The sequence below is a fragment of the Schistocerca piceifrons genome, chromosome 3 (assembly GCF_021461385.2).
Source record: "Schistocerca piceifrons isolate TAMUIC-IGC-003096 chromosome 3, iqSchPice1.1, whole genome shotgun sequence".
Taxonomy (NCBI): domain Eukaryota; kingdom Metazoa; phylum Arthropoda; class Insecta; order Orthoptera; family Acrididae; genus Schistocerca; species Schistocerca piceifrons.
Genome location: NC_060140.1, coordinates 578,246,138 through 578,272,055, shown reverse-complemented (window position 1 = coordinate 578,272,055; position 25,918 = coordinate 578,246,138). Strand labels below are relative to the sequence as shown.

Sequence of the window (25,918 nt, the reverse complement as noted above, 5' to 3'; positions counted from 1 at the left end):
CGGGCACGTGCATCTTCCGCCGACCACTGGCGACAACATCGATGTACTGTGGAGACCTCACGCCCCACGTGTTGAGCAATTCGGTGGTACGTCCACCTGGCCTCCCGCATGCCCACTATACGCCCTCGCTCAAAGTCCGTCAACTGCACATACGGTTCACGTCCACGCTGTCGCGGCATGCTACCAGTGTTAAAGACTGCGATGGAGCTCCGTATGCCATGGCAAACTGGCTGACACTGACGGCGGCGGTGCACAAATGCTGCGCAGCTAGCGCCATTCGACGGCCAACACCGTGGTTCCTGGTGTGTCCGCTGTGCCGTGCGTGTGATCATTGCTTGTACAGCCCTCTCGCAGTGTCCGGAGCAAGTATGGTGGGTCTGACACACCGGTGTCAATGTGTTCTTTTTTCCATTTCCAGGAGTGTAGCTCCATACAGTAATGCAAAACAGTCCTCCAAAATAGTGTGTTCCATTAATGATTTAACAATTCAAAATTTTAGGGAAAGCTTGCAACAGTTAGACTGGGACTAGGTGTACAGGAAACATGATGCTAATTTAAAATTTAACCTATTTCATGATACCTTTGTGAATATATTTGTAAACAATTTCTCTAAGAAAACAATGAAATATAATTGTAACAAACCACGTAAAGAGCCATGGCTTACTAAAGGGATAAAAATATCTTGTAAACAGAAAAGGGAATGTATCTTATAGCTAGGAGGAGAAACAATCCCGAAACAGTGAAACATTATAAAAACTACTGCACTGTATTAAGAAAAGTTATTAAAAAGTCCAGAATTATGTGCATTATGTCTGAGAGTAGCACATCTGAGAATAAAATTAAAACAATTTGGAATATTGTGAAAAGGGAAACAGGGCAACTGAGAGCACAGGAAGACTGTATTTCTATCAAACACAATGAACAGTTTGTTAACAAGAAGTTAGAAGTAGAAAACATTTTTAATAATAATTTTTTAAGTGTTGTAGAAAAAATAGGATCCAGCTATTCATTAGAAAATGCAAGGCAGTATATGGAAAAGGCAGTACCTATGCAGTTTGATAAAACTGAAATTCAACCCACTTCTCCTGCTGAAATTAGGAAAATAATAAATTCACTCAAAAGTAAAAGCTCATATGGAATTGATGGCATTTCCAACAGAGTACTAAAAGCTTGTTCCCAACAAATAAGCAGGGTTCTCAGTCACATATGTAGTAGCTCACTGAAACAGGGTATTTTTCCAGATAGACTGAAATACGTTATTGTTAAACCACTGCATAAGAAATGGGAAAGAGCTGATCCTAACAACTACCGCCAAATCTCACTTCTGACAGCTTTATCCAAAATTCTTAAAAAAGTAATATATTCAAGAGTATCATCACACATTTGTAAAAATGAAGCACTAACAAAATGTCAGTTTGTTTTTCAAATATGCTTTTCAACAGAAAATGCTGTATATGATTTCACTGATCAAATATTAAATGCATTGAATAATCGAACACCATCTATTGGAATATTTTGTGACCTCTCAAAGGCTTTTTATTGTGTGGATCATGAAATTCTTCTATGAACAATAAACAGTGTAGACAAGAAGAGAATAGAAGCTTTTGAAGTGCGGTGCTATAAAAGAATGCTGAAGATTAGGTGGGTAGATCGTTTCAATATTAATTATTCACTGATCAGAACTGATCACTATTAATTATTCATTGACCAGAAATGGGGGGGGGGGGGGGGGCAATAAATCTGTGGCACTACTTGATTAAAATAAGGGATAGGTTGACAGGACACATTCTGAGACATCAAGGGAACACTAATCTAGTGTTGAAGGGATGTGTGGGGGTTAAATTATAGAGGGAGACCAACAGATGAACACAGTAAGCAGATCCAGAATGATGTAGGCTGCAGCAGTTATTCAGAGATGATGAGGTTTGCATAGGCTATAGTAGCACTGACAGCTGCATCACATCAGTTTTTGGACTGAAGACCACAACAACAAAAGTGCTGCATGAAGATAATTTATCATGTTAGGACAAAGATATTCATCATTAATACAGGTTTTCAGAAATGAAACTATATTATTTAATAAATGTAGCTAATACAATATGAAAATAATACCAAGAATACCTTGACTTTAAAAAGTCTGACAGAGTAACAAGCTGGAAAGTAAAACAAATTTTACTTATTGAAAATGAAAATAGCATTGACAAAACAACTTCCTTTCCATCCAAGTTCTTCTATTTGTCTTTTGTAGCATTACTACTTCACTTTCCACAGTCACGCGTAATAAGTAATTATGTTTTACAAATTATACCTACTATTGTAAAAGCCATTATACTTTTCTTCCAATGAGAGACAAGGCCTACAAATCTAGACATGTGGATCTAACAAGCATATGTAAGGACTTTTAATGTGATAATGTAACTAAGAGATTTACATTACCTGGAAGATGGAGCCATTATACAGCGCTCACTTGGACACTTGCACTCTGCTGTGTCGTGCTCCATTCCAAAGTTGTGACCCATTTCATGTGCCACTGTTGTTGCTACTAGTCCGACCACACTACTATGATCCATACTGACACCACCAGAAAATTCATATGTGCAGATTGGTCCCTTGAGGGCCTTCCCCACAACACCACCCTCAAACTGCACTCTCCTAATTCGAAACATAACACATTAATTTAATTATCAGTAATTTTTTTGAACTGCATATTCACACAAACAACAAATAAAGAACAGACAAACCTTTCAAATTTCAGTTAAGCTTGTGTCCCAATAAAAATTAAATTCAGAGTTATTCTAAATGATTGTTGAGGTTTGAAAAATCATAAGACGAAGAACAACTGATGTAGGAATATATATCTTATCGAAACTATTTTTATATAGTTTTAGAAAGTCTTGTAAAATTACAAATGCCCAATATGAATTATTTAGGAATAAAGGAGATGACTCACCAAAAGACAGGAGTGCCGTGTCTTTGATAGACACATAAACAAAAGGTAAGGAGCTTGGCTAGCTTTTGGAATGCAGTTCCTTTTTTCTACCTGTAGAAAAACATGCACCCCCCCCCTCCCCTCCTGCCACACACACGCGCCTGTCCCCCTACATTGTGCTCAGTCGACTGCCAGCTCTTTACTGCCCCACGGTGAGTGTACTGGGGTGAGTGGGGCGAGGTACGGGTGTGGGGGTGGGGTGGGATGGGGTGAGGAATGAAGAGAAAAAAAAAACACACACACACACACACACACACACACACCGGGTACAGGGTGGGGGGGGCAGTGAGTTATCTTAAGTTTACACCAGGAAGATTATGGGAGCAAAGGATGTGCTGTAAGGATAGCTCCCATCTGCTCAGATTAGAAAAGCTGTTGGTAGTGGGGAGGATCCTGATATCATTTGAAGCAGCAATAGATATCTTGCATATTGTACCCTGCTGCATGTTGTACCATTGGGATTGTTGCAGCAGAGTTGGTATATAACATGGCTGCTTTCACAAATGGACCAGCATCTCATGTGGTAGAATAAACCTGTGATGGGACAGGGGTAAGTTTTGCTGGGTGGGTGGGCTGGGCAGGTCCTGCAACTGGGTCTTGCTCAAGGGCATGACGTCAGTGGCAGGGGATTGGAGGTGGCAGTGTCATAGGGATGGACTAGGATGATGTGGAGGTTGGGTGGGCAGTGGAACACCACTTTGAGAGGGGGTTGGAAATATCTTTGGTAGGGTGTCCCTCATTTCAGGGCATGATGATAGATATTCAAAGGCTTGACAAAAGATGCGATTCAGTCATTTCAATCCAGGAGGGTACTGGATGACAAGGCGGAGTGCATCTTTGTGATTGGTTCTTGGGATGGATGTGAGGATCAGGTGTGTTATGACCATGTGGCATGGGAAATCTGATTGCGAATTAGGACTGGAGGGTACTGCCTGCCTGTGAAAACCTTTTTGAGGTTTCAGCAGACTGAGTGAGGTAGTTGTTCTCACTGCAGATGCATCTACCATGGGTGGCCAGGCTGTATGGGAGGGATTTTTTTTGGTGTGGAAGGGGTGGCAGCCATCAAAGTGCAGGTACTGTTGGTGATTGGTGGGTTTTATGTGGACCGAGGTGTGGATGGAGCCATCTGAGAGGAAAAGATCGACATCGAAGACGGTGACATGACAGGAAACAATGGGTTGAGTTTGTGGAGGAATTAGGATAAGGTGACCGGGCCTTGAGTCCAGATTATAAAGACATCATCAATAAACCTGAAGCAGACCAGGAGTTTGGGGTTTTGGGGAGCTAGGATTGTTTCCTCTAGGTGCCCCATGAAGAGGTTGGCAAAGGAGGGTGCCATATGTGAGCCCATGGCCAAGCCATGAATTTGTTTGTATACGCAAGATACTTCCAACTCCTCCAAAAGTCACGATCCGCCGGCCACCCAACTTCCACAACATCCTATCCCATCCCTATGCCACTCCCGCCCCCAACCCCCTGCCAATGTAATCATACCCCTGTGGAAGACCCAGATGCAAGACCTATCCAATACACCCACCCAGCACCACCTACTCCAGTCCCATCACAGGCCAATCCTACCCCATCAGAGGGTATGCAAACAAACATCAGAGGGTAGGCAAACAACCAGCCGCCAATTACCACCAAACTGTTGCCAAAAACAAGGTGGACCACCCAGTGGCACAACATGCAGCAGAGCACAACATGTGAGATTTCAATGGGCTGCTTCACAACCTGTACCATCTGGACCCTCCCCACCATCACCACCACCACCAGCTTTTCTGAGCTGCACAGACGAGAACTATCCTTACAGCACAGCCTTCGCTCTGTAACGTTCCTGGCGGTGTGTGTGAGTGTGTGTGTGTGTGTGTGTGTGTGTGTGTGTGTGTGTGTGTGTGTTTCCTGCAGATAGAAAAAGGAACTGCATTCCGAAAGCTAGCCAAGCTCTGCAACTTCTGTTTGTGTGCCTATCGATGATGAAGCACTTCAGTGATTCGTCTCCTTTATTCCAAAATAATTTGTAATTTTCAACTAGAGCTTTCTATACAAATTTCCAATATGCTCTGACATTAAGGATGCCTACTGCTTCACCCTTTACATAAACAAGGCATGTCCACAAATTTATTAGACCATCTGGGCACAAAGTTGTCAGATGGAGTGTCCTTCATGCATATAATTTGAAAATGCTGCTGGACTATAGTAATGGAATGATGATGATGATTATGATGGCGATATTCAAGAGTACAAAATACTTTCTCTTTGCTGCTGGCTGCTATATTGAAAACACTGCTATAACTGTCATCTGACAGAAACCGAGGCAGCTACTATCGAGGTAGAACAAAATTTCAAGAGCTTGTCTATCCATCACTTTAGCAATATTAACTGTATATTTTGCATTACCTAAAACAAAGTTATTTAGAATAACTCTGTATCACGACCAATTCACAAGAATATATCACCAATATGTCACCTCCTAAAACACTACCAGTGAGAACTGAACACAATATATGTCCATTAAACTCTATAACCACTGCTCACTCAAACAAAACAATTAATAAATAAAGTTTTATAATGGCAATTTCTTTCATCAATTTACCTACTGCTATGGTATCTGCAATACTTCACATAATAGCTAATCAGAGTACAAGAGGTAAAAACTTACGTAAGAAGCTGTGCATTATCATTTGGGTGTTCTTTGACAAGTCTCTGACGACGGTATGTAAGGAAATTGGTGAGTGTAGAATCTCCATTAGACAAAAGTTGGATTTCATCATTTTCTGTCCACACGACTACACCAACCAATGCAATGAAAATATTAAGTGGGACATACAACTGAAAACAAGAAATACATATAGCTGAAATGAAAATTATTTTTAATAACACCTGCATGTATAACACAATCAAAATTTTATGTTTAGTGAATACCTGAAGCCAAATACTTACTGCATTGATAATGTTCGCAATATTCTTACAATGTTCATACACATTATGTCGGCTTTCTCCATGTGCTTTATATTCCTTATTGTCCACAACTAGAACCAGTTCTACAAAACGAGACTTTTTGTCTGCATTGTATGGTCCTCGTACCATCTCAGCCTCCCTTTTATACTGTACATAAAGTAAGGTTGTAGTTCAAAATGCATAACAAAATCAGAGACTTTAATATAGTTGGAGGCACAAAGATAAGAAAATCAAACTTTTGTTCAATGAAGTATCATTTAAATGAAAATCAGTATGTAATATGAAGATAAAAATAAAATATTCTTTTTAATGGTTTTTACTGTATCAGTCTTTAGCACTCTTTGAATAAGTAGCAAGTAATCTTTCTTAAGCTTGAGCCTATAGCTGTGTTAAAGTTCTCAAAGTAAGTCATTTTCACGCATTTGGCCATTATTACAGTATTATTATTATTATTTTAAATGAACACTTACATCACTTGATAATATCCAAGGTGGCAAAATTAGCTAACTGAAAACGAAATAAAGTGTTCATTTCTGATAACAAATAGCCTCAGTAAGGAAGATGCCTTTTCAAGAATCATCAGTCAGTGCTCTTCACAGAATCTATTCACTTCACTCACTAAGGTGACTATTGAGAGATTGAAATAATGTAACATAAAAAGGAGAAACCAATCAAAAAATGAATCATATTTAACTTAAAAATGTGTATTCAATAGACCTGAACATACCCTGAGAATTCTGTTAAATTCTTCACTTATTATAACATCATGAGGAGTGTCATGGTAACCTGTAAAGTAATTAAACAAATAAGAGTGTTACACTGCCTGTCAGTTACAATATAATCAAATTACCTTGTGTAAGATTTATCTCCAACAAAGATGGACTTACCACATGTATGGTTTGTAATAAGATCTGAATGGCTGTACAAAATGTGAGATTCTAGTTCCTCACTTCCGCCATCTCCATCCCCTCCTCCGCCAGCATCTTCTATCTCGGTATCTGCTGGGCCTCTTTCTAAGTAGTGCATCTGTTCCCCATCAAATATGACACCTCTAAAAAATAAATTGCTGATTTTAGTAATGGTCAAACTGATACAAAATTAAGAGTTAGTGTTCTAGTTTTCATTGTGGTATGTTTTAATGACATATACGATGCACCTTCCACATATTTACAAGTCTCTTACTCTAAATGCAAATATACGTATGCTATCAAGCACTGTGAAACTCTAACAACAGATTAATCCAATTTTCATTTCTACAGTCAATACTAAAACCATGGGCAAACAGAATCCTCCTCTGGCACTACTCATTTTGTTTCTGTTGCAGTTGCTGCTGAGTGGTGCGTTTAAGTTTTTACATTTCTAACAACACAACAGTTGCAAAATAACTCATAAAGACAGCAATTTTTGTGGCTGATAGTGACTAATAAGTTTATAAATATAAAGTAAAGCATTTCCACACTTACACTATAGTTAAAATAAAAACAGGCAGAAGTTTATCATTCCAGATGAAAACACACACACACACACACACACACACACACACACACACACACACACACACACACTTTGCACTTTAAACAGCTTTTGTTCAAATGTGTATTTGCTGCAGCCCAATTAAGTGCTATAAATATAGAAGGTATTTATAAAGCATCCTCTTACAATTTTCTACTTCTTCATGGATACTCTGCAAATCACACTTATGTGTCTGGCAGAGGGTTCACTGAACCATCTTCACAATAATTCTCTATTATTCCAATCTAGAACAGCTCACGGAAAAAACAAACACCAATATATTTCCGTGCAAGCTCTGATTTCTCTTATTTTATTATGATGATCGATTCTCGCAGTGTAGGTCAGTGTCAACAAAATATTTTCCCATTCAAAGGAGAAAGTTGGTGATCGAAATTTCGTGAGAAGATTCTGTCGCAATGAAGAATGCCTTTGTTTTAATGACGTCCACCCCAAATCCTGTATCATGTTGATGACAGTCTTTCCCCTATTTCATAATAATACAAAATGTACTACTCTTCTTTGAACTTTCTCGATGTATTCCATTAATGCTACCTGGTAAGGATCACAGACTGCGCAGGTGTACTCCAAAAGAGGATGGACAAGTGTCTCTTTAGTAGATCTGTTATGTTTCTAAGTGTCCTGCCAATAAAATGCAGCCTTTGGTTTGCCTTCGCCACAACATTTTCTATGTGTTCTTTCCAGTTTCAGTCATTCATGATTATAATTCCTAGGTATTTAGTTGAATTTATGGCCTTTAGATTTGACTGATTTAATCATGTAACCGAAGTTTAATGGATTCCTTTTAGCACTCATGTGCACGAGGTCACACTTTTCATTATTTAGGGTCTATCACCAATTTTCACACCATACAGATATCTTTTCTAATTTTTTTTGCATTTGTTTTGATCTTCTGATGACTTAACTAGATGATAAATGCCAGCATCATCTGCAAACAACCCTAAGACGGCTGCTTAGATTTTCTCCCAAATTGTTTATAGAGATAAGGAACAGCAGAGGGCCTGTAACACTACCTTAAGGAATGCCAGAAATCATTTCTGTTTTACTCAATGACTTCCTGTCAATTACTATGAACTGTGACCTCTTTGACAGAAAATCACGAATCCTGACACATAACTGACACAATATTCCATAAGCACGCAATTTCATGGCAAGCTGCTTGCGAGGTGCAGTGTCAAAACCCTTTTGGAAATCTAGAAATTCAGAATCAATTTGAAATCCCTTGTCAGTAGCACTTAACACTTCAAGTGAGTAAAGAGCTAGATGTGTTTCAAAAGAACAATGTTTCCAAAATCCGTGTTGACTGTGTTTCAATAGACTGTGATATAATTCATAATCTTCGAACACAATGAGTGTTCCAAAATCCTGCTGCATATTGACGTTAATGATAGGTGACTGTAATTACGTGGATTACTCCTACTACCTTTCTTGACTATTGGTGTGACTTAAGCAACTTTCTGGTCTTTGGGCACAGATCTTTTGTTGAGCTGTTGCTTTTCTTATACAACTAGCTGTTGTCAGAATATGTGCATCCACAGCATCCACCTGTCAGCAGAAGCTGAAATTTGTTAAGTTTCATAGGGTTGTGATATGATTTAGTACATAAATTATTTTCTTAAATCTTGTCTTAGGGTGAAAGTAATTTCCCCCAGGATTTGATGTTGATTTTATTTTTAATTCTTTCAGTACTTTTTTAAATGTTTATGACATTGTAAGATGGTATGACAGGTTATATGTCATTCAGTAGTTACGTTTGAGTATGGAAAATTAGTGCTACACCTGATAATAATAAAATAATAATGACATTAGCAGAAAACCAGACCACTACATTCATTCGTACAGCCATTTTAAGATGAAAAATCAGGCAGTTACCACAAACTGTCTTTGTAACCAATACTAAAATCTGTTTCATAACCACAGCAGTTTGTATTATGCTATATTGAGTACAGGTATTTGGGGGTTCTCTACTTACACATTCGACGCCAGGAAGAAATAACACATACACAAAAAAGCTGAGAGAAAGAAAGGGAGACAGAGGGTGGGGGAGAAGAAAAAGAAGAAAAGCTGTTGCTTTTATTATGCAACTAGGTTTTGTCACAATATGTGTATGCATCTGTCAGCAGAAACTGTAATATTTTAAAAACTAAGTTCTGTAAGGTTGTGGCATGATTTAATATGTACAGGGTTATTACAAATGATTAAAGCGATTTCACAGCTCTACAATAACTTTATTATTTGAGATATTTTCACAATGCTTTGCACACACATACAAAAACCCAAAAAGTTTTTTTAGGCATTCACAAATGTTCGATATGTGCCCCTTTAGTGATTCGGCAGACATCAAGCCGATAATCAAGTTCCTCCCACACTCGGCGCAGCATGTCCCCATCAATGAGTTCCAAAGCATCGTTGATGCGAGCTCGCAGTTCTGGCACGTTTCTTGGTAGAGGAGGTTTAAACACTGAATCTTTCACATAACCCCACAGAAAGAAATGGCATGGGGTTAAGTCGGGAGAGCGTGGAGGCCATGACATGAATTGCTGATCATGATCTCCACCACGACCGATCCATCGGTTTTCCAATCTCCTGTTTAAGAAATGCCGAACATCATGATGGAAGTGCGGTGGAGCACCATCCTGTTGAAAGATGAAGTCGGCGCTGTCAGTCTCCAGTTGTGGCATGAGCCAATTTTCCAGCATGTCCAGATACACGTGCCCTGTAACATTTTTTTTGCAGAAGAAAAAGGGGCTGTAAACTTTAAACTGTGAGATTGCACAAAACACGTTAACTTTTGGTGAATTGCGAATTTGCTGCACGAATGCGTGAGGATTCTCTACCGCCCAGATTCGCACACTGTGTCTGTTCACTTCACCATTAAGAAAAAATGTTGCTTCATCACTGAAAACAAGTTTCGCACTGAACGCATCCTTGTCCATGAGCTGTTGCAACTGCGCCGAAAATCCAAAGCGTTTGACTTTGTCATCGGGTGTCAGGGCTTTAGCCTTTTCCGTAAGATTTTCCAAACTGTCGGCTGTGGTACGTTTATCTCCCTTCTTGCTTTATTCGTCGACTTCCGCGGGCTACGCGTGAAACTTGCCCGCACGCGTTCAACCATTTCTTCGCTCACTGCAGGCCGACCCGTTGATTTCCCTTTACAGAGGCATCCAGAAGCTTTAAACTGTGCATACCACCGCCGAATGGAGTTAGCAGTTGGTGGATCTTTGTTGAACTTCGTCCTGAAGTGTCGTTGCACTGTTATGACTGACTGATGTGAGTGCATTTCAAGCACGATATACGCTTTCTCGGCTCCTGTCGCCATTTTGTCTCACTGCGCTCTCGAGCGCTCTAGCGGCAGAGACCTGAAGTGCGGCTTCAGCCGAACAAAACTTTATGAGTTTTTCTACGTATCTGCAGTGTGTCGTGACCATATGTCAATGAATGGAGCTACAGTGAATTTATGAAATCGCTTCAATCATTTGTAATAGCCCTGTATATTATGAAATGAGCAATGATATTTCTTCATTAAAGACCAAAATAAATTTCTTAATAATACCTTAAACCATTACAAGTTGATATGGCAGCCCATGAATTGCTGTATCCACGCAACTTTCCTTGGTACTGGCACAATTCTGTTTCCTGAAAACAAAGGAGTAATTTAGGTGTTTCATAAAGTACTTTCTGTCACCATTTGCAGCTGCTTTAGAACTTATTTTTCACATTTTATATAAAATACAGTTAAGCCCTTAATCCTGAGTCTCATGAATTCACATTGTACCAATGTGGAAGGTTAACTCTTTTTGAATGCCAGTGCCAGTAGATGCTGATTCTTCATGAAGCTACCAATGCTTCTGACAAGTGCTGCATTCTCCTGAGTATTTTGGGTACCTCTAAAGCACCACAATTTTTTATTTTTACCTTTCATCTATAAATTTATTCAGGCATTAAGGGATTAAAAGTAACACTTGACAAAAGGAACAGGATCAACACCTCCAAGAAACAGAAAAAAGCTTATATACCATCACATTCTTCACAGCAAAATATACTCAGGTAGTGGACAAAGAAAGAAAGGATTAGTAAATGGGTGCAAGAAGTGGACAAGAGGAAGATTTCAGAGCTACAGGAAAGGAAACATTTAGGTACGAAGGACAGGTAAAAAGTAGAATTAATAAAAATATAAAGTTATACACAAACGGGTAGGGCACCCAGTTCAACAGGATGAATATAACTAAAAGAATACAAGAGAGATAAAAATGGCGATTATGAATGAATTACTGTTTTCTCTTACATTATTCTTATTATCCTTCATAAACCTATGGTGTGCTGTTCTTTTTTTTCATTAATTTAAAATCTCATTTTTAGACAGATCATATTAAAATTATTATAAATTACCTAACTCTCCTTTTTGTGTGCCAGGCAACTTATCCAATAATGAAATCAATGCAACAATCTGCACAGAATTTACTCACTTCTACATTGAATTTGTACTCACTTTCAAACTATGTGAATAGTTTCATACTACTTTTTCAGTAATTGTTCAGTGTTCATGTCAGATTTGACAACTATCTAAACAGTTCAAATTTCATTCAGATTAACATTCCACCAATGGGCATCCAAACATATTGATGTATACATTCAAGGGAGGAATGACTCATGTTAAAGTTTACCTTCCAAGCATCTTGTGATTAGTGTCTTTATATGGCATGATTAGTCTGCCTCCGTAGCATAGCAGTAGAGTTACCGCCCACCACGCTGGGGGCCCAGGTTCGATTCCCGGCAGAGGACTGGGAGGTTGTGTGTCCATCATCATTGACTCGCAAGTCACCGATGTGGCGTCACCTAAAAAGGACTTGAAATACGGCAGCCGAACTCCCCCGAATGGGGCCTCCCAGCTAACAATGCCATACAATCATTTCATTTCCATGGCATCATTATTAAAATGCTGCTGTAAGTGGTGCCTAGGAAAACTTGTTTTGTACAGACAAAACCACAGATATATGTAATTGTTTCGTTACAAGGACATTAAAATCATCCATCTTAATGAAAATGTTCTTGAACTCTATAAACTGAAATGATGTCCAATGAGTATATCCATATCTTACTTTACATCGGAGCACAAACTGTCCAAAGCTCACTTTATTCTCATCTGTATCATTGGTTCCATTTGCCTCTAGCCTGTTCACAGCTATTCTGTCAAATTTCTGATTATGATTTTTATTTCGTAGTTTCTCTCTTTCTGTATGTTTTTATTTATCTACAGTGTCTTACTTGTACTTGCTCCTCAAACCTCGTTACCTGAATTTCTATAAAATCTTTTCTGACTGTGATCATATTTCATACTCTGTAACACATTGACCTTCCACTCTCTCAAGATGCATCGTTAATTTCTCTAGTATACAAGTTCCTTCTTGACTCACTCTTCAATATGAGTCGAAGTGACCTTTCTTTTAATTTTATATTGTTTCCTTAGTTTTCAATGGGGCACACAGATACATCCTCCACAGTAATATTTTACCCATTTCCAGATCTTTAGATTATGACAGTAAAATCACAATGAGTAACTACATCTATTTTTTACAAAGAGGAATGTATGTGCAAAAAAACAGTACTTTTTATACACAACAGAGTCTGCAGCAGCAGACCTCATATTTTCATAGTGTGGATAAAGCCAGGGTACTCTCACTTCTTACCTTAGATGTTGGTCTGTTGATTACATGCTTGCCATTGTGCTGGTAACGTTCGAAGTATGTATCAGGAATTAGTTCTCTGTAAGAAAGATGACTTTTTGTATTATTTTTAACCACATTTCACTAGACAACAAAAATATTTTTTTAAATATTTGGCTAAACCATGTTTTTTTGACAAAAACACCCATGAATATAATAGACACAATGGATACATTAGAAGGTGGAAATGGGGTGACAGATGTCTGCCAGTTGTGCCAAAAATATGATTTTCTGAGACAAATCACTTCTTCTGAGCATCTAATTCTCAGTATAATTATGAAATGATGGTGCTGCCAAATATATAAAACATAAGAGAGAGCTTATTTGAAATATTTGATACCAATAAGTCTGAGGATAAAACAGAAAATAAAAGAACATGTGCAGTAGTAAACAAAGAGAAATAAAATAACTGAAGTAAGGGAGCTGGGAACATACACTTTCAGACAAAAAATACGAAACACAACCAAGAAGTTATGCAAACTGGCCACAAATTGATCGAAATACAGGTATCAACAAAAAATGTATACTTTGGTGACCAATGGATGTGTATGTGACACTGCAGCTCAGTTTCACTGCACAGCTGGCATGGATAGTGAACAGGGAACATGTTAATACCAGGGCATAAATTCTTTGCAAATTGCATTCCTTGTATTCCTCTGTACAGTAACTATGCCTCACAAACAGGCACGAGAACAATACCAACAGATTTCAGCATCTGAGACAGGACTTGGAGTTGAGGTCAAAGAAGCCGTTTGGACTAGTTGGCGAATTGCTCAACATTTGAATAGCATTGATGCTACTATACAACAATGTTGGCAGGAGAGGGTGAACCACAGCTGAACACAGCACCAAAAAGGAAGCAGTCAGCGTAAAGAGACAACAGAACGTGAGGACTGATCAGTCATCAGAGATGCACTCAGAGCTATGGACTCATCACTATTATCAATGTGACTTTCATATGGTGCTTCACTGACCACAAAGACCATGGCAGCTCACAGAAAGGGGGCTGAGCCCAAGGTGCCCCTTGTGCCAACTACCAATGACTGTGGACCCAACAAGCCCATCTGCAGTGGTGTCTGACACATTCAGTCTGGAATCCCATTAACTGTAATGTAATTGTCTTCCATGATAAGTCTCAGTTCAAACTGAACCCTGAAGACAAGTGAAGATTTGTCTGAGAATGCCTTGGACAGTGGTGGGACACCAACCTGACTGTGTCTGGCATATGCCCTGACAACCAGGAATGATGGTCTGGGGTGCCATTTCATTTTATAGCAGTCATCTGCATCACCCTTACAGCACAGCTGTACGTCAACAATATTCTATGCCCACTTTCATTACTCTTCATGGCAAGCTGTCCTAGGATCACAGTTCAGCAAGGTGATGCGCCCCCCCCCCCCCCCCCACACACACACACAGTGAGACTTTCTGCTGCTTGTCTTCATGCTTGCCAAATCCTACCTTACCTTGCCAAACAAGGTCACCAGATCTCTCACCAGCTGAGAATGTTTGAAGTATTACAGGCGGGGCTCTCCAACCAGCTCGAGATTTTAACAATCTAATGTGTCAGTGAGACAGTATTTGGTATGATAGCCATCAGGAGGTTATCTAAGTACTCTATCAATCAATACCAAGCCAAATAACTTCTTGTATAAGGGCGAGAGGTGGACCTACATATTACCGACTTCCTCAATTCGTGAAGCTCTTTCTCTTGAATAATTCAACCATTTTTTTAATTGTTATTTCTTTGTCTATTCATGTACATCACGGCTACCAATTTCTGTCCATGGTGTATCATTTTTTTTTTTATTTTGTTTTAGAGTGTTTACTAGTGACGCTGAGGTGACCTACACGAAAACCAAAATTAAGCATTTAAAATAATAAAATTCCTCAACAGACATGAAAACGACGAAGTAGTTCTAAGTGTCACAATGGATACTATTGACAACTAAGCATAAAATATAGAAACTATATCGATTTTTGTTGAAAATTACATATTTTTCTGATACTAGAAGCAATCATGAAATCTGTAATTATCCACATTTAGTAAATATTTCGTTTATGATTGCTAAAGACTATGTAGCGACCACAATTAGTAGTGCAGTGCACTGCAGTTGGATTCTATTGACAACTAAGCATAAAATATAGAAACTATATCGATTTTTGTTGAAAATTACATATTTTTCTGATACTAGAAGCAGTCATGAAATCTGTAATTATCCACATTTAGTAAATATTTCGTTTATGATTGCTGAAGACTATGTAGCGACCACAATTAGTAGTGCAGTGCACTGCAGTTCGGTTCACGAGTACATCACCCGTGTGTCACGCCGTATTTTATTTTGCGCGGATGAATTAGTTCCGCGCCGGCCGCGAGGAGCGCTGCGTTGTCCGTTACTCCATGCCGTTTATTCTTAGTACATAGTTTTTTCCATGTTGTTGATTTCTCCATGTTAATTCAAGAATATTTTTTATACTTAGATCTTTAGTAACCAGCCAACAAGTCACTTATTTGTTTCAGCGCGAGTCTTGACTTGACACACTGCGCCTTAAGGACATCCTTTGTCAATTGCCGAACGAACGAATAACGATCTTGTCATCTCAGCATTGGAGATATCGTTGTGCGTTATTTATCATCGGAGATTAGCGGGATAACCGGTCGGACGGGCCAGAACCTAGCCCTACGACCAAACTGGTGATCCCGACGTGATTTATCGCCTGCCTGACGCACAAAATAAAGTGATACTGTAATACGACGGAAAATCTGACTGCGACCGACCCTGCTGTGTCCAGACTCACCGTTAGACTACCACCCTTTTGGTAGCGCAATCTAGCACTATGGTTTGCGCAAGCTATGGTTTGCACAAGTTGAAGATAGTTTCTTTTACTCTGGAATAACCACCGACGCTACCAAGTTTGCACTGGTCGTGAGCCAGTTAGATCATCAGTACGCGGCCCAAGTGCAAGACGTGATTACCGCGCCGCCAGAGAGTAATGCCTACGACCGGCTCAAGGCAGAACTTATCTGCATACTATCAGCTTCGCAAGAAGAACGCCTCCGCCAAGTTCTGACGCAGGAGGGCATCGGGGATCGTAAACCGTCGCAGTACTTGCGGCACCTCCGAAGCAAGATCGACGCTGATAACTGTGCCTGACAGCATGCTGAGAACCATCTGGAGCAGTCGGTTGCCACCCGCCATCAAAGCAATAATAGCGTCGCAGTCGGTAAAGGCTTTAGACACGGTGGCGGAGCTAGCAGACAAGGTACAGGACGCTATCTCACCTGCGCCCATTAACGTAGCAACTGTGCATGCGCGATCACGTCAGCCACAGTTTCGCGCGCCGACTACAGTGCTCTGACGGCAACAGATTAGCCAATTGATGTCTCGGTGTAACACCAACAGTGATTGTGGCCGACCGAGATACCGGAAGCGCTCATGCAGCAGATCACCAAGTGCCTCATCTGCGCCTGTGACTGAAACACAGCAGGGGATATGCTGGTATCACAGAAGACTTGGTGATCAAGTTAGTCGCTGTACCAAACTCTGCACATACCCAAATGCCAACGACGATCGGGTGTAGACACTTCATCAGATTGCCAGTCTGCGTCACAGCGTCTGTTTGTGAGTGACCGGCGTACAGGCAAGAAATACACTCCTGGAAATTGAAATAAGAACATCGTGAATTCATTGTCCCAGGAAGGGGAAACTTTATTGACACATTCCTGGGGTCAGATACATCACATGATCACACTGACAGAACCACAGGCACATAGACACAGGCAACAGAGCATGCACAATGTCGGCACTAGTACAGTGTATTTCCACCTTTCGCAGCAATGCAGGCTGCTATTCTCCCATGGAGACGATCGTAGAGATGCTGGATGTAGTCCTGTGGAACGGCTTGCCATGCCATTTCCACCTGGCGCCTCAGTTGGACCAGCGTTCGTGCTGGACGTGCAGACCGCGTGAGACGACGCTTCATCCAGTCCCAAATATGCTCAATGGGGGACAGAGCCGGAGATCTTGCTGGCCAGGGTGGTTGACTTACACCTTCTAGAGCACGTTGGGTGGCACGGGATACATGCGGACGTGCATTGTCCTGTTGGAACAGCAAGTTCCCTTGCCGGTCTAGGAATAGTAGAATGGTGGGTTCGATGACGGTTTGGATGTACCGTGCACTATTCAGTGTCCCCTCGACGATCACCAGTGGTGTACGGCCAGTGTAGGAGATCGCTCCCCACACCATGATGCCGGGTGTTGGCCCTGTGTGCCTCGGTCGTATGCAGTCCTGATTGTGGCGCTCACCTGCACGGCGCCAAACACGCATACGACCATCATTGGCACCAAGGCAGAAGCGACTCTCATCGCTGAAGACGACACGTCTCCATTCGTCCCTCCATTCACGCCTGTCGCGACACCACTGGAGGCGGGCTGCACGATGTTGGGGCGTGAGCGGAAGACGGCCTAACGGTGTGCGGGACCGTAGCCCAGCTTCATGGAGACGGCTGCGAATGGTCCTCGCCGATACCCCAGGAGCAACAGTGTCCCTAATTTGCTGGGAAGTGGCGGTGCGGTCCCCTACGGCACTGCGTAGGATCCTACGGTCTTGGCGTGCATCCGTGCGTCGCTGCGGTCCGGTCCCAGGTCGACGGGCACGTGCACCTTCCGCCGACCACTGGCGACAACATCGATGTACTGTGGAGACCTCACGCCCCACGTGTTGAGCAATTCGGCGGTACGTCCACCCGGCCTCCCGCATGCCCACTATACGCCCTCTCTCAATGTCCGTCAACTGCACATACGGTTCACGTCCACGCTGTCGCGGCATGCTACCAGTGTTAAAGACTGCGATGGGGCTCCGTATGCCACGGCAAACTGGCTGACACTGACTTCGACGGTGCACAAATGCTGCGCAGCTAGCGCCATTCGACGGCCAACACCGCGGTTCCTGGTGTGTCCGCTGTGCCGTGCGTGTGATCATTGCTTGTACAGCCCTCTCGCAGTGTCCGGAGCAAGTATGGTGGGTCTGACACACCGGGGTCAATGTGTTCTTTTTTCCATTTCCAGGAGTGTATTTGATTGACACTGGCTCTGGTATGTGTATTTTCCCACGAACAATGTTACACTGGTGTCGGCCGCGTACGTCGTTCTGTCTACCTGCCGCAAACAATTATTCTATTGCGACGTATGGTACACATCGTTTTGAACTAGCTTTGGGCCTACGCCGAGTGTTTGCGTGGGATTTCACGTCGCCGAGTCGATAACAGGAGCGGACTTTCTGGCACTTTATACCCTTCTGCCTGACATCGCCAACACACGCCTGGTCGAACAAACCACTGGACTGACGGCTGCAGGATTCCGGCGCCACGCAACCATCCAATCCGCCAATCTGACTGAAGCAAAAGACAGCGAGTACGCCGCCTAACTTCGGGATTTTCCGACGCTGACAAAACCTCCAGGTATGCCTAAGGAAGTGAAGCATAGCACAGTGCACTATACAGGGTGTTACAAAAAGGTACGGCCAAACTTTCAGGAAACATTCCTCACACACAAAGAAAGAAAATATGTTATGTGGACATGTGTCCGGAAACGCTACTTTCCATGTTAGAGCTCATTTTATTACTTCTCTTCAAATCACATTAATCATGGAATGGAAACACACAGCAACAGAACGTACCAGCGTGACTTCAAACACTTTGTTACAGGAAATGTTCAAAATGTCCTCCGTTAGCGAGGATACATGCATCCACCCTCCGTCGCATGGAATCCCTGATGCGCTAATGCAGCCCTGGAGAATGGCGTATTGTATCACAGCCGTCCACAATACGAGCACGAATAGTCTCTACATTTGGTACCAGGGTTGCGTAGACAAGAGCTTTCAAATGCCCCCATAAATGGAAGTCAAGAGGGTTGAGGTCAGGAGATCGTAGAGGCCATGGAATTGGTCCGCCTCTACCAATCCATCGGTCACCGAATCTGTTGTTGAGAAGCGTACGAACACTTCGACTGAAATGTGCAAGAGCTCCATCGTGCATGAACCACGTGTTGTGTCGTACTTGTAAAGGCACATGTTCTAGCAGCACAGGTAGAGTATCCCGTATGAAATCATGATAACGTGCTCCATTGAGCGTAGGTGGAAGAACATGGGGCCCAATCAAGACATCACCAACAATGCCTGGCCAAACGTTCACAGAAAATCTGTGTTGATGACGTGATTGCACAATTGCGTGCGGATTCTCGTCAGCCCACACATGTTGATTGTCAAAATTTACAATTTGATCACGTTGGAGTACATACTGACGAAACTAAAATGAACTCTAACATGGAAATTAAGCGTTTCCGCACACATGTCCACATAACATCTTTTCTTTATTTGTGTGTGAGGAATGTTTCCTGAAAGTTTGGCCGTACCTTTTTGTAACACCCTGCATAAAGACCACAGAGGGGCCGCCATTATCCTGTAGTCCTCGACGGTTAGCCCCGGATCGGTTAGATATCGCCAAGGCCGAGTTTGACAGTATGATACGAGAGGATATCATGCGACCGTCCAGTAGCCCTTGGTCATCGCCCTAAGAAGTGCGGTGCGTGGCGCACGTGCGGGGACTATAGAGCACTTAACGCCTGTACAGTGCCCGATCGCTACCCAGTTCCGTTGCTCCGCGATTGTAACTACGCGATGAGCGGTGACCGACTATATAGCGTGTTTGACTGTGCCAAGGCATACACGCATGATACCTGTCGCCGAAGAAGACATCCCGAAGACAACCATAATTACGCCATTCGGCCTGTCTGAAAGCAAATTCATGACTTTCGGCCTCAGAAGCGCTGCGCAGACATGGCAGATTTATAGACTCAGTGTTGCAAGGTCTGTCATTCTGCTTTGCCCACCCTGACGACATATTGGTATTTTCAGTCTCGCCCGAAGAACATCGCCAGCATCTCATACAAGTTTTTAAACGGCTAGACGAATACAGCGTTATTCTCAACACAGCAAAATGCATTTTTGGTCAACCACTAGTAGATTTCCTGGGCCACCGAATCTCTCTGTCTGGTTCACTGCCATTATCTGACAAAGTGGAAGCCATCCTATAGATCTCACGGCCGTCCACAGTTAAGGAGCTGCGGCGATTTTTGGGGATGTGGAATTTTTACCGCGGACATTTATCTCACGCAGCGGATATTTAGGAACCATTAACGGCTGTGCTGGCAGGTCCGACATGCAAAGAGAACGCAGAAATACAGTGGACAGACTGCATGACAACTGCGTTTGAACGGGCTAAACAAGCAATAGTGGACCCTGCGTTGTTGGCACATCCTGAACCAAGTGCACCGTTAGCGTTGGTTGTAGATGCAAGCCAAACAAACAGCTGCGGGTGCAGTGTTGCAACAATACATCAATGACGCGTGGCAACCTCTAGCCTTCTTTTCGAAGAAATTGTCGCCGTCTCAATGCAAGTGGAGCGCCTACGATCGAGAACTCTTAGGCGATATACGAGGCAATCAAACACTTCCGCCGGCCGGGGTTGCCGAGCGCATCTAGGCGCTACAGTCTGGAACCGCGCGACCGCTACGATCGCAGCTTCGAATCCTGCCTCGGGCATGGATGTGTGTGATGTCCTTAGGTTAGTTGGGTTGAAGTAGTTCTAAGTTCTAGGGGACTGACGACCTCAGAAGTTAAGTCCCATAGCGCTCAGAGCCACTTGAACCAAATACTTCCGTCCTCAGCTGGAGGCCCGTGAGTTCACCATATTCACAGATCATGTGCCTTTCGACAGAACAACATTAACTGTTCAACAAGGTAACACAACCAATTACTGTATAATGCGCAGTTCACCACGAACATCCGGTATATATCCGGGGTCGAGAATGTAGTAGCCGATTGTCTCTCAGCAGCGTCTCCAGCATACACTACACGGAACTCGCAGAAGCACAACTTACAGTCTTGGAACTATAAGAGCTGTTGCAGGAAAACAAGTCTACATTGGCTCTGCAGTTAGTCAACGTTCCTGGAACAGGCATCAAGCTGTACTGTGACGTGTCCGCAGCCAAACAACGACCGTTTTTACCAGCAAGATTCAGGAGAAACGCGTTTACATCTTTGTATAACCTGTGCCATCCTGGAGCACGAACTACAATACGCCTAATCTCAGATCGCTTCGTGTGGCCAGGGATGAAGAAAGACTGCCGTGAGTGGACCCAATGTTGTATACGGTGTCAGAGCAGTAAGGTCGGCCGGTACGAGCACGCACCTATCGGAAACTTTCCTGAAACCACCACCAGTGTTACGCACATACACATCGACGTCGTGGAACCGTTACCACCTTCAAACGGCCATCGATATTTGACAATGCTCGAGCGATTCACGCGTTGGCCAGAAGGGGCCGCCGGCAAGTGTGGTCGAGCGGTTCTAGGCACTTCAGTCTGGAACCGCGCGACCGCTACGGTCGCAGGTTCGAATCCTGCCTCGGGCATGGATGTGTGTGATGTCCTTAGGTTAGTTAGGTTTAAGTAGTTCTAAGTTCTAGGGAACTGATGACCTCAGATGTTAAGTCCCATAGTGCTCAGAGCCATTTGAACCGGAAGGGGCCCCAGTGGACAATGTCTCGGCAGAAACCTTGGCGTATGCCTTCATACGAGGTGCATTTAAGTTCTAAGACCTCCGATTTTTTTTTTCTCCGGACTGGAAAGAGATAGAAGCATGCGCATTGTTTTAAAATGAGGCCGCATTCATTGTCAATACGTTCCAGAGATGGCAGCACTGTACGGCAGATGGAATTTTACCGCCAGCGGCGAGAATGAGAACTGTTTCAAATACTTAAAATGGCGACGTTTTCCTTATTTGAACAATGTGCAATCATTCGTTTTCTGAGTTTGCGTGGTGTGAAACCACTTGAAATTCATAGACAGTTGAAGGAGGCATGTGGTGATGGAGTTATGGATGTGTCGAAAGTGCGTTCGTGGGTGCGACAATTTAATGAAGGCAGAACATCGTGTGACAACAAACCGACACAACCTCGGGCTCGCACAAGCCGGTCTGACGAAATGATCGAGAAAGTGGAGAGAATTGTTTTGGGGGATCGCCGAATGACTGTTGAACAGACCGCCTCCAGAGTTGGCATTTCTGTGGGTTCTGTGCACACAATCCTGCATGACGACCTGAAAATGCGAAAAGTGTCATCCAGGTGGGTGCCACGAATGCTGACGGACAACCACATGGCTGCCCGTGTGGCATGTTGCCAAGCAATGTTGACGCGAAACGACAGCATGAATGGGACTTTCTTTTCGTCGGTTGTGACAATGGATGAGACGTGGATGCCATTTTTCAATCCAGAAACAAAGCGCCAGTCAGCTCAATGTAAGCACACAGATTCACCGCCACCAAAAAAATTTCGGGTAACCGCCAGTGCTGAAAAAATGATGGTGTCCATGTTCTGGGACAGCGAGGGCGTAATCCTTACCCATTGCGTTCCAAAGGGCACTACGGTAACAGGTGCATCCTACGAAAATGTTTTGAAGAACAAATTCCTTCCTGCACTGCAACAAAAACGTCCGGGAAGGGCTGCGCGTGTGCTGTTTCACCAAGACAACGCACCCGCACATCGAGCTAACGTTACGCAACAGTTTCTTCGTGATAACAACTTTGAAGTGATTCCTCACGCTTCCTACTCACCTGACCAGGCTCCTAGTGACTTTTGGCTTTTTCCAACAATGAAAGACACTCTCCGTGGCCGCACATTCACCAGCCGTGCTGCTATTGCCTCAGCGATTTTCCAGTGGTCAAAACAGACTCCTAAAGAAGCCTTCGCCGCTGCGATGGAATCATGGCGTCAGCGTTGTGAAAAATGTGTACGTCTGCAGGGCGATTACGTCGAGAAGTAACGTCAGTTTCATCGATTTCGGGTGAGTAGTTAATTAGAAAAAAAATCGGAGGCCTTAGAACTTGAATGCACCTCGTATTAAACTGGGTGGCGCGATTTGCTGTCCTTTGCACATCACCACAGATCGTGGTAAACAATTTGTATCTGATTTGTTCGCAAAGCTAACAGCGTTCTGTGGGATGAGCCAGCACAACACAACCAGCTACCACCCGGCCAATAAAAGCATGATAGAACGTTCGCACCGAACTTTAAAAGCAGCCCTGATGTGCCACGATACCGGGTGGGCTTACGAAACTCATACAAGCCAGATCTAGACAGCTTCTCTGCACAACTAGTGTACGGAGAGGCGTTACGACTGCCTGGCGAATTTGTAGACGTGACTCCACAGCCTGATACAGACCCGTCTACCTTCGTCAGTCGCCTTCTGATCATGACAGAGAAATCCGACCTCCGAAACAGTCTAGGCACGGAACTGTTGCCAGCCTTGTACACAAAGACATCAGGACGTGCGTTCACGTTATGTTAAGAGCCGATGGCGTCAAACCGGCACTCCAGGCACCTTACACCGGGCCACATCGAATCATCAGTAGGGAGTAATCGCACCCTGGATATTCTTGTGAATGGGAAACGAGCCACTGTTATAACTGACAGGGTCAAACCAGCCTACATCATCAACGACCCCCCCCCCCCCCCGCATCCCCCCACTGAGACTCTGCGAACACAGCTTCGTCCAGAACTTGGTCCGGCAAAACAACTCCGGCACCACCATCGACCGTCAGCTCCAGGGGACCAGCGCACCACAACGTCCGGCCGACTCGTCCACTTATGGCACACTTCCTGGATGGCTCTCCGCTCCCGTCGAGGAGGCTGTTGTAGCGACCTCAATTAGTAGTGCAGCGCAGTTTTATGCAGTGTAGTTCGGTTCATGAGTGCATCACCCGTGTGTCACACAGCAACTATTTTATTTTGCGCGGATAAATTAGTTCCGCGCCGGCCGCCAGGAGCGCTGTGTTGTGTCCGTTACTCCATAATGTTTATTCTTAGTATACAGTTTTTTCCATGTTCTTGGCTACTCCATGTTAATTCTTAAGAATCTTTTTTATACTTAGTTCTTTAGTAACCAGCCAACAAGTCACTTATTCGTTTCCGTGCGAGTCTTGCCTTGACGTACACTGCGTCTAAAAGACGTCCTGAATTAACTGTCGAACGAACAAATAAAGATCTTGTCATCTCAGCATTGGAGATATCGTTGTGCGTTATTTATCGCAAACTAGCAGGCCAAAACTATGACAAGGATGTGTATAGAAGAAGGCAACATGTAATCGCTGGCTGCTATCATTTAATATATATAATCGTGCGGTAAAATTATCGCAGGGATTCTGTTCGTTTCGGTCTCTCTTGCTATTGCCTCATAGTTTTGTTCGCTTGCTACTGATTTGATGAACCCTATGTGAGTAATAGCGAATTGCTGTACTTAGATCTGTGATTCTGTTAAATTTGATTTACTCTGAAATAGAGACTTGGCAGTAATTGTGGTTACACGATTTCATTGATAGAAATGCAATTTCTATTTGTCACATTCCTGAGTTGTCAGAATATTTTGCACACACTGCCGCGAAAATGAACTTAACATCGCTTGTCTCCTTGTTGTCCGCCATTACGCGGAAATTTTAACTTTCAGTAATTATTTATGAAATAGTGCAACCTAAAGCGCACTGACAGTTATACACTACTGGCCATTAAAATTGCTACACCACGAAGATGACGTGCTACAGACGCGAAATTTAACCGGCAGGAAGAAGATGCTGTGATATGCAAATAATTGCCGACCCCGGTGGCCGTGCGGTTCTAGGCGCTTCAGTCCGGAACCGCGGGACTGCTACGGTCGCAGGTTCGAATCCTGCCTCGGGCATGGATGTGTGTGATGTCCTTAGGTTAGTTAGGTTTAAGTAGTTCTAAGTTCTAGGGGACTGATGACCTAAGATGTTAGTGCTCAGAGCCATTTGAACCATTTGACATGCAAATAATTAGGTTTTCAGAGCATTCACACAAGGTTGGCGCCGGTGGCGACACCTGCAACGTGCTGACAGTTTCCAACCGAGTTGACCGGCGTTGCCTGGTGAAACGTTGTCGTGTAAGGAGGAGTAATGCGGACCATCACGTTTCCGACTTTGATACAGGTCGGATTGTAGCCTATCGCGATTGCGGTTTATCGTATCGCGACATTGCTGCTCGCGTTGGTCGAGATCCAATGACTGTTAGCAGAATATGGAATCGGTGGGTTCAGGAGGGTAATAAGAAACGCCGTGCTGGATCCCAGCGGCCTCATATCACTAGCAGTCGAGATGACAGGCATCTTATCCGCATGGCTGTAACTGATGGTGCAGCCACGTCTCGATCCCTGAGTCAACAGATGGGGACGTTTGCAAGACAACAACCATCTGCATGAACAGTTCGACCACGTTTGCAGCAGCATGGACTATCAGCTGCGGTTACCCTTGACGCTGCATCACAGACTGGAGCGCCTGTGATGCTGTACTCAACGACGAACCTGGGTGCACGAGTGGCAAAACGTCATTTTTTTCGGATGAATCCAGGTTCTGTTTCCAGCATCATGATGGTCGCATCCGTGTTTGACGACATCGCGGTGAACGCACATTGGAAGCGTGTATTCGTCATCGCCATACTGTCGTATCACCCGGCGTGATGGTATGGGGTGCCATTGGTTACACGTCTCGGTCACCTCTTGTTCGTATTGACGGCACTTTGAACAGCGGACGTTACATTTCAGATGTGTTGCGATCCGTGGCTCTACCCTTCATTCGATCCCTGCGAAAC

At 43.3% G+C, this 25,918-nt stretch overlaps 1 protein-coding gene across 1 annotated transcript in view; it reads right to left on the bottom strand.

Moving 5' to 3' along the window:
- The window catches only part of LOC124788853 (mucin-4), a 258,570-nt gene that overhangs the window by 44,404 nt on the left and 188,248 nt on the right, over positions 1-25,918 (bottom strand). The window contains exons 5-11 of the mRNA XM_047256137.1: positions 13,165-13,240; positions 11,031-11,113; positions 6,835-6,998; positions 6,675-6,733; positions 5,930-6,094; positions 5,649-5,818; positions 2,437-2,652 (exon numbers count right to left, since the gene is read on the bottom strand). Coding sequence (XP_047112093.1) covers positions 2,437-2,652; positions 5,649-5,818; positions 5,930-6,094; positions 6,675-6,733; positions 6,835-6,998; positions 11,031-11,113; positions 13,165-13,240 — 933 coding nt within the window. The remainder of the gene's footprint in view (positions 1-2,436; positions 2,653-5,648; positions 5,819-5,929; positions 6,095-6,674; positions 6,734-6,834; positions 6,999-11,030; positions 11,114-13,164; positions 13,241-25,918) is intronic.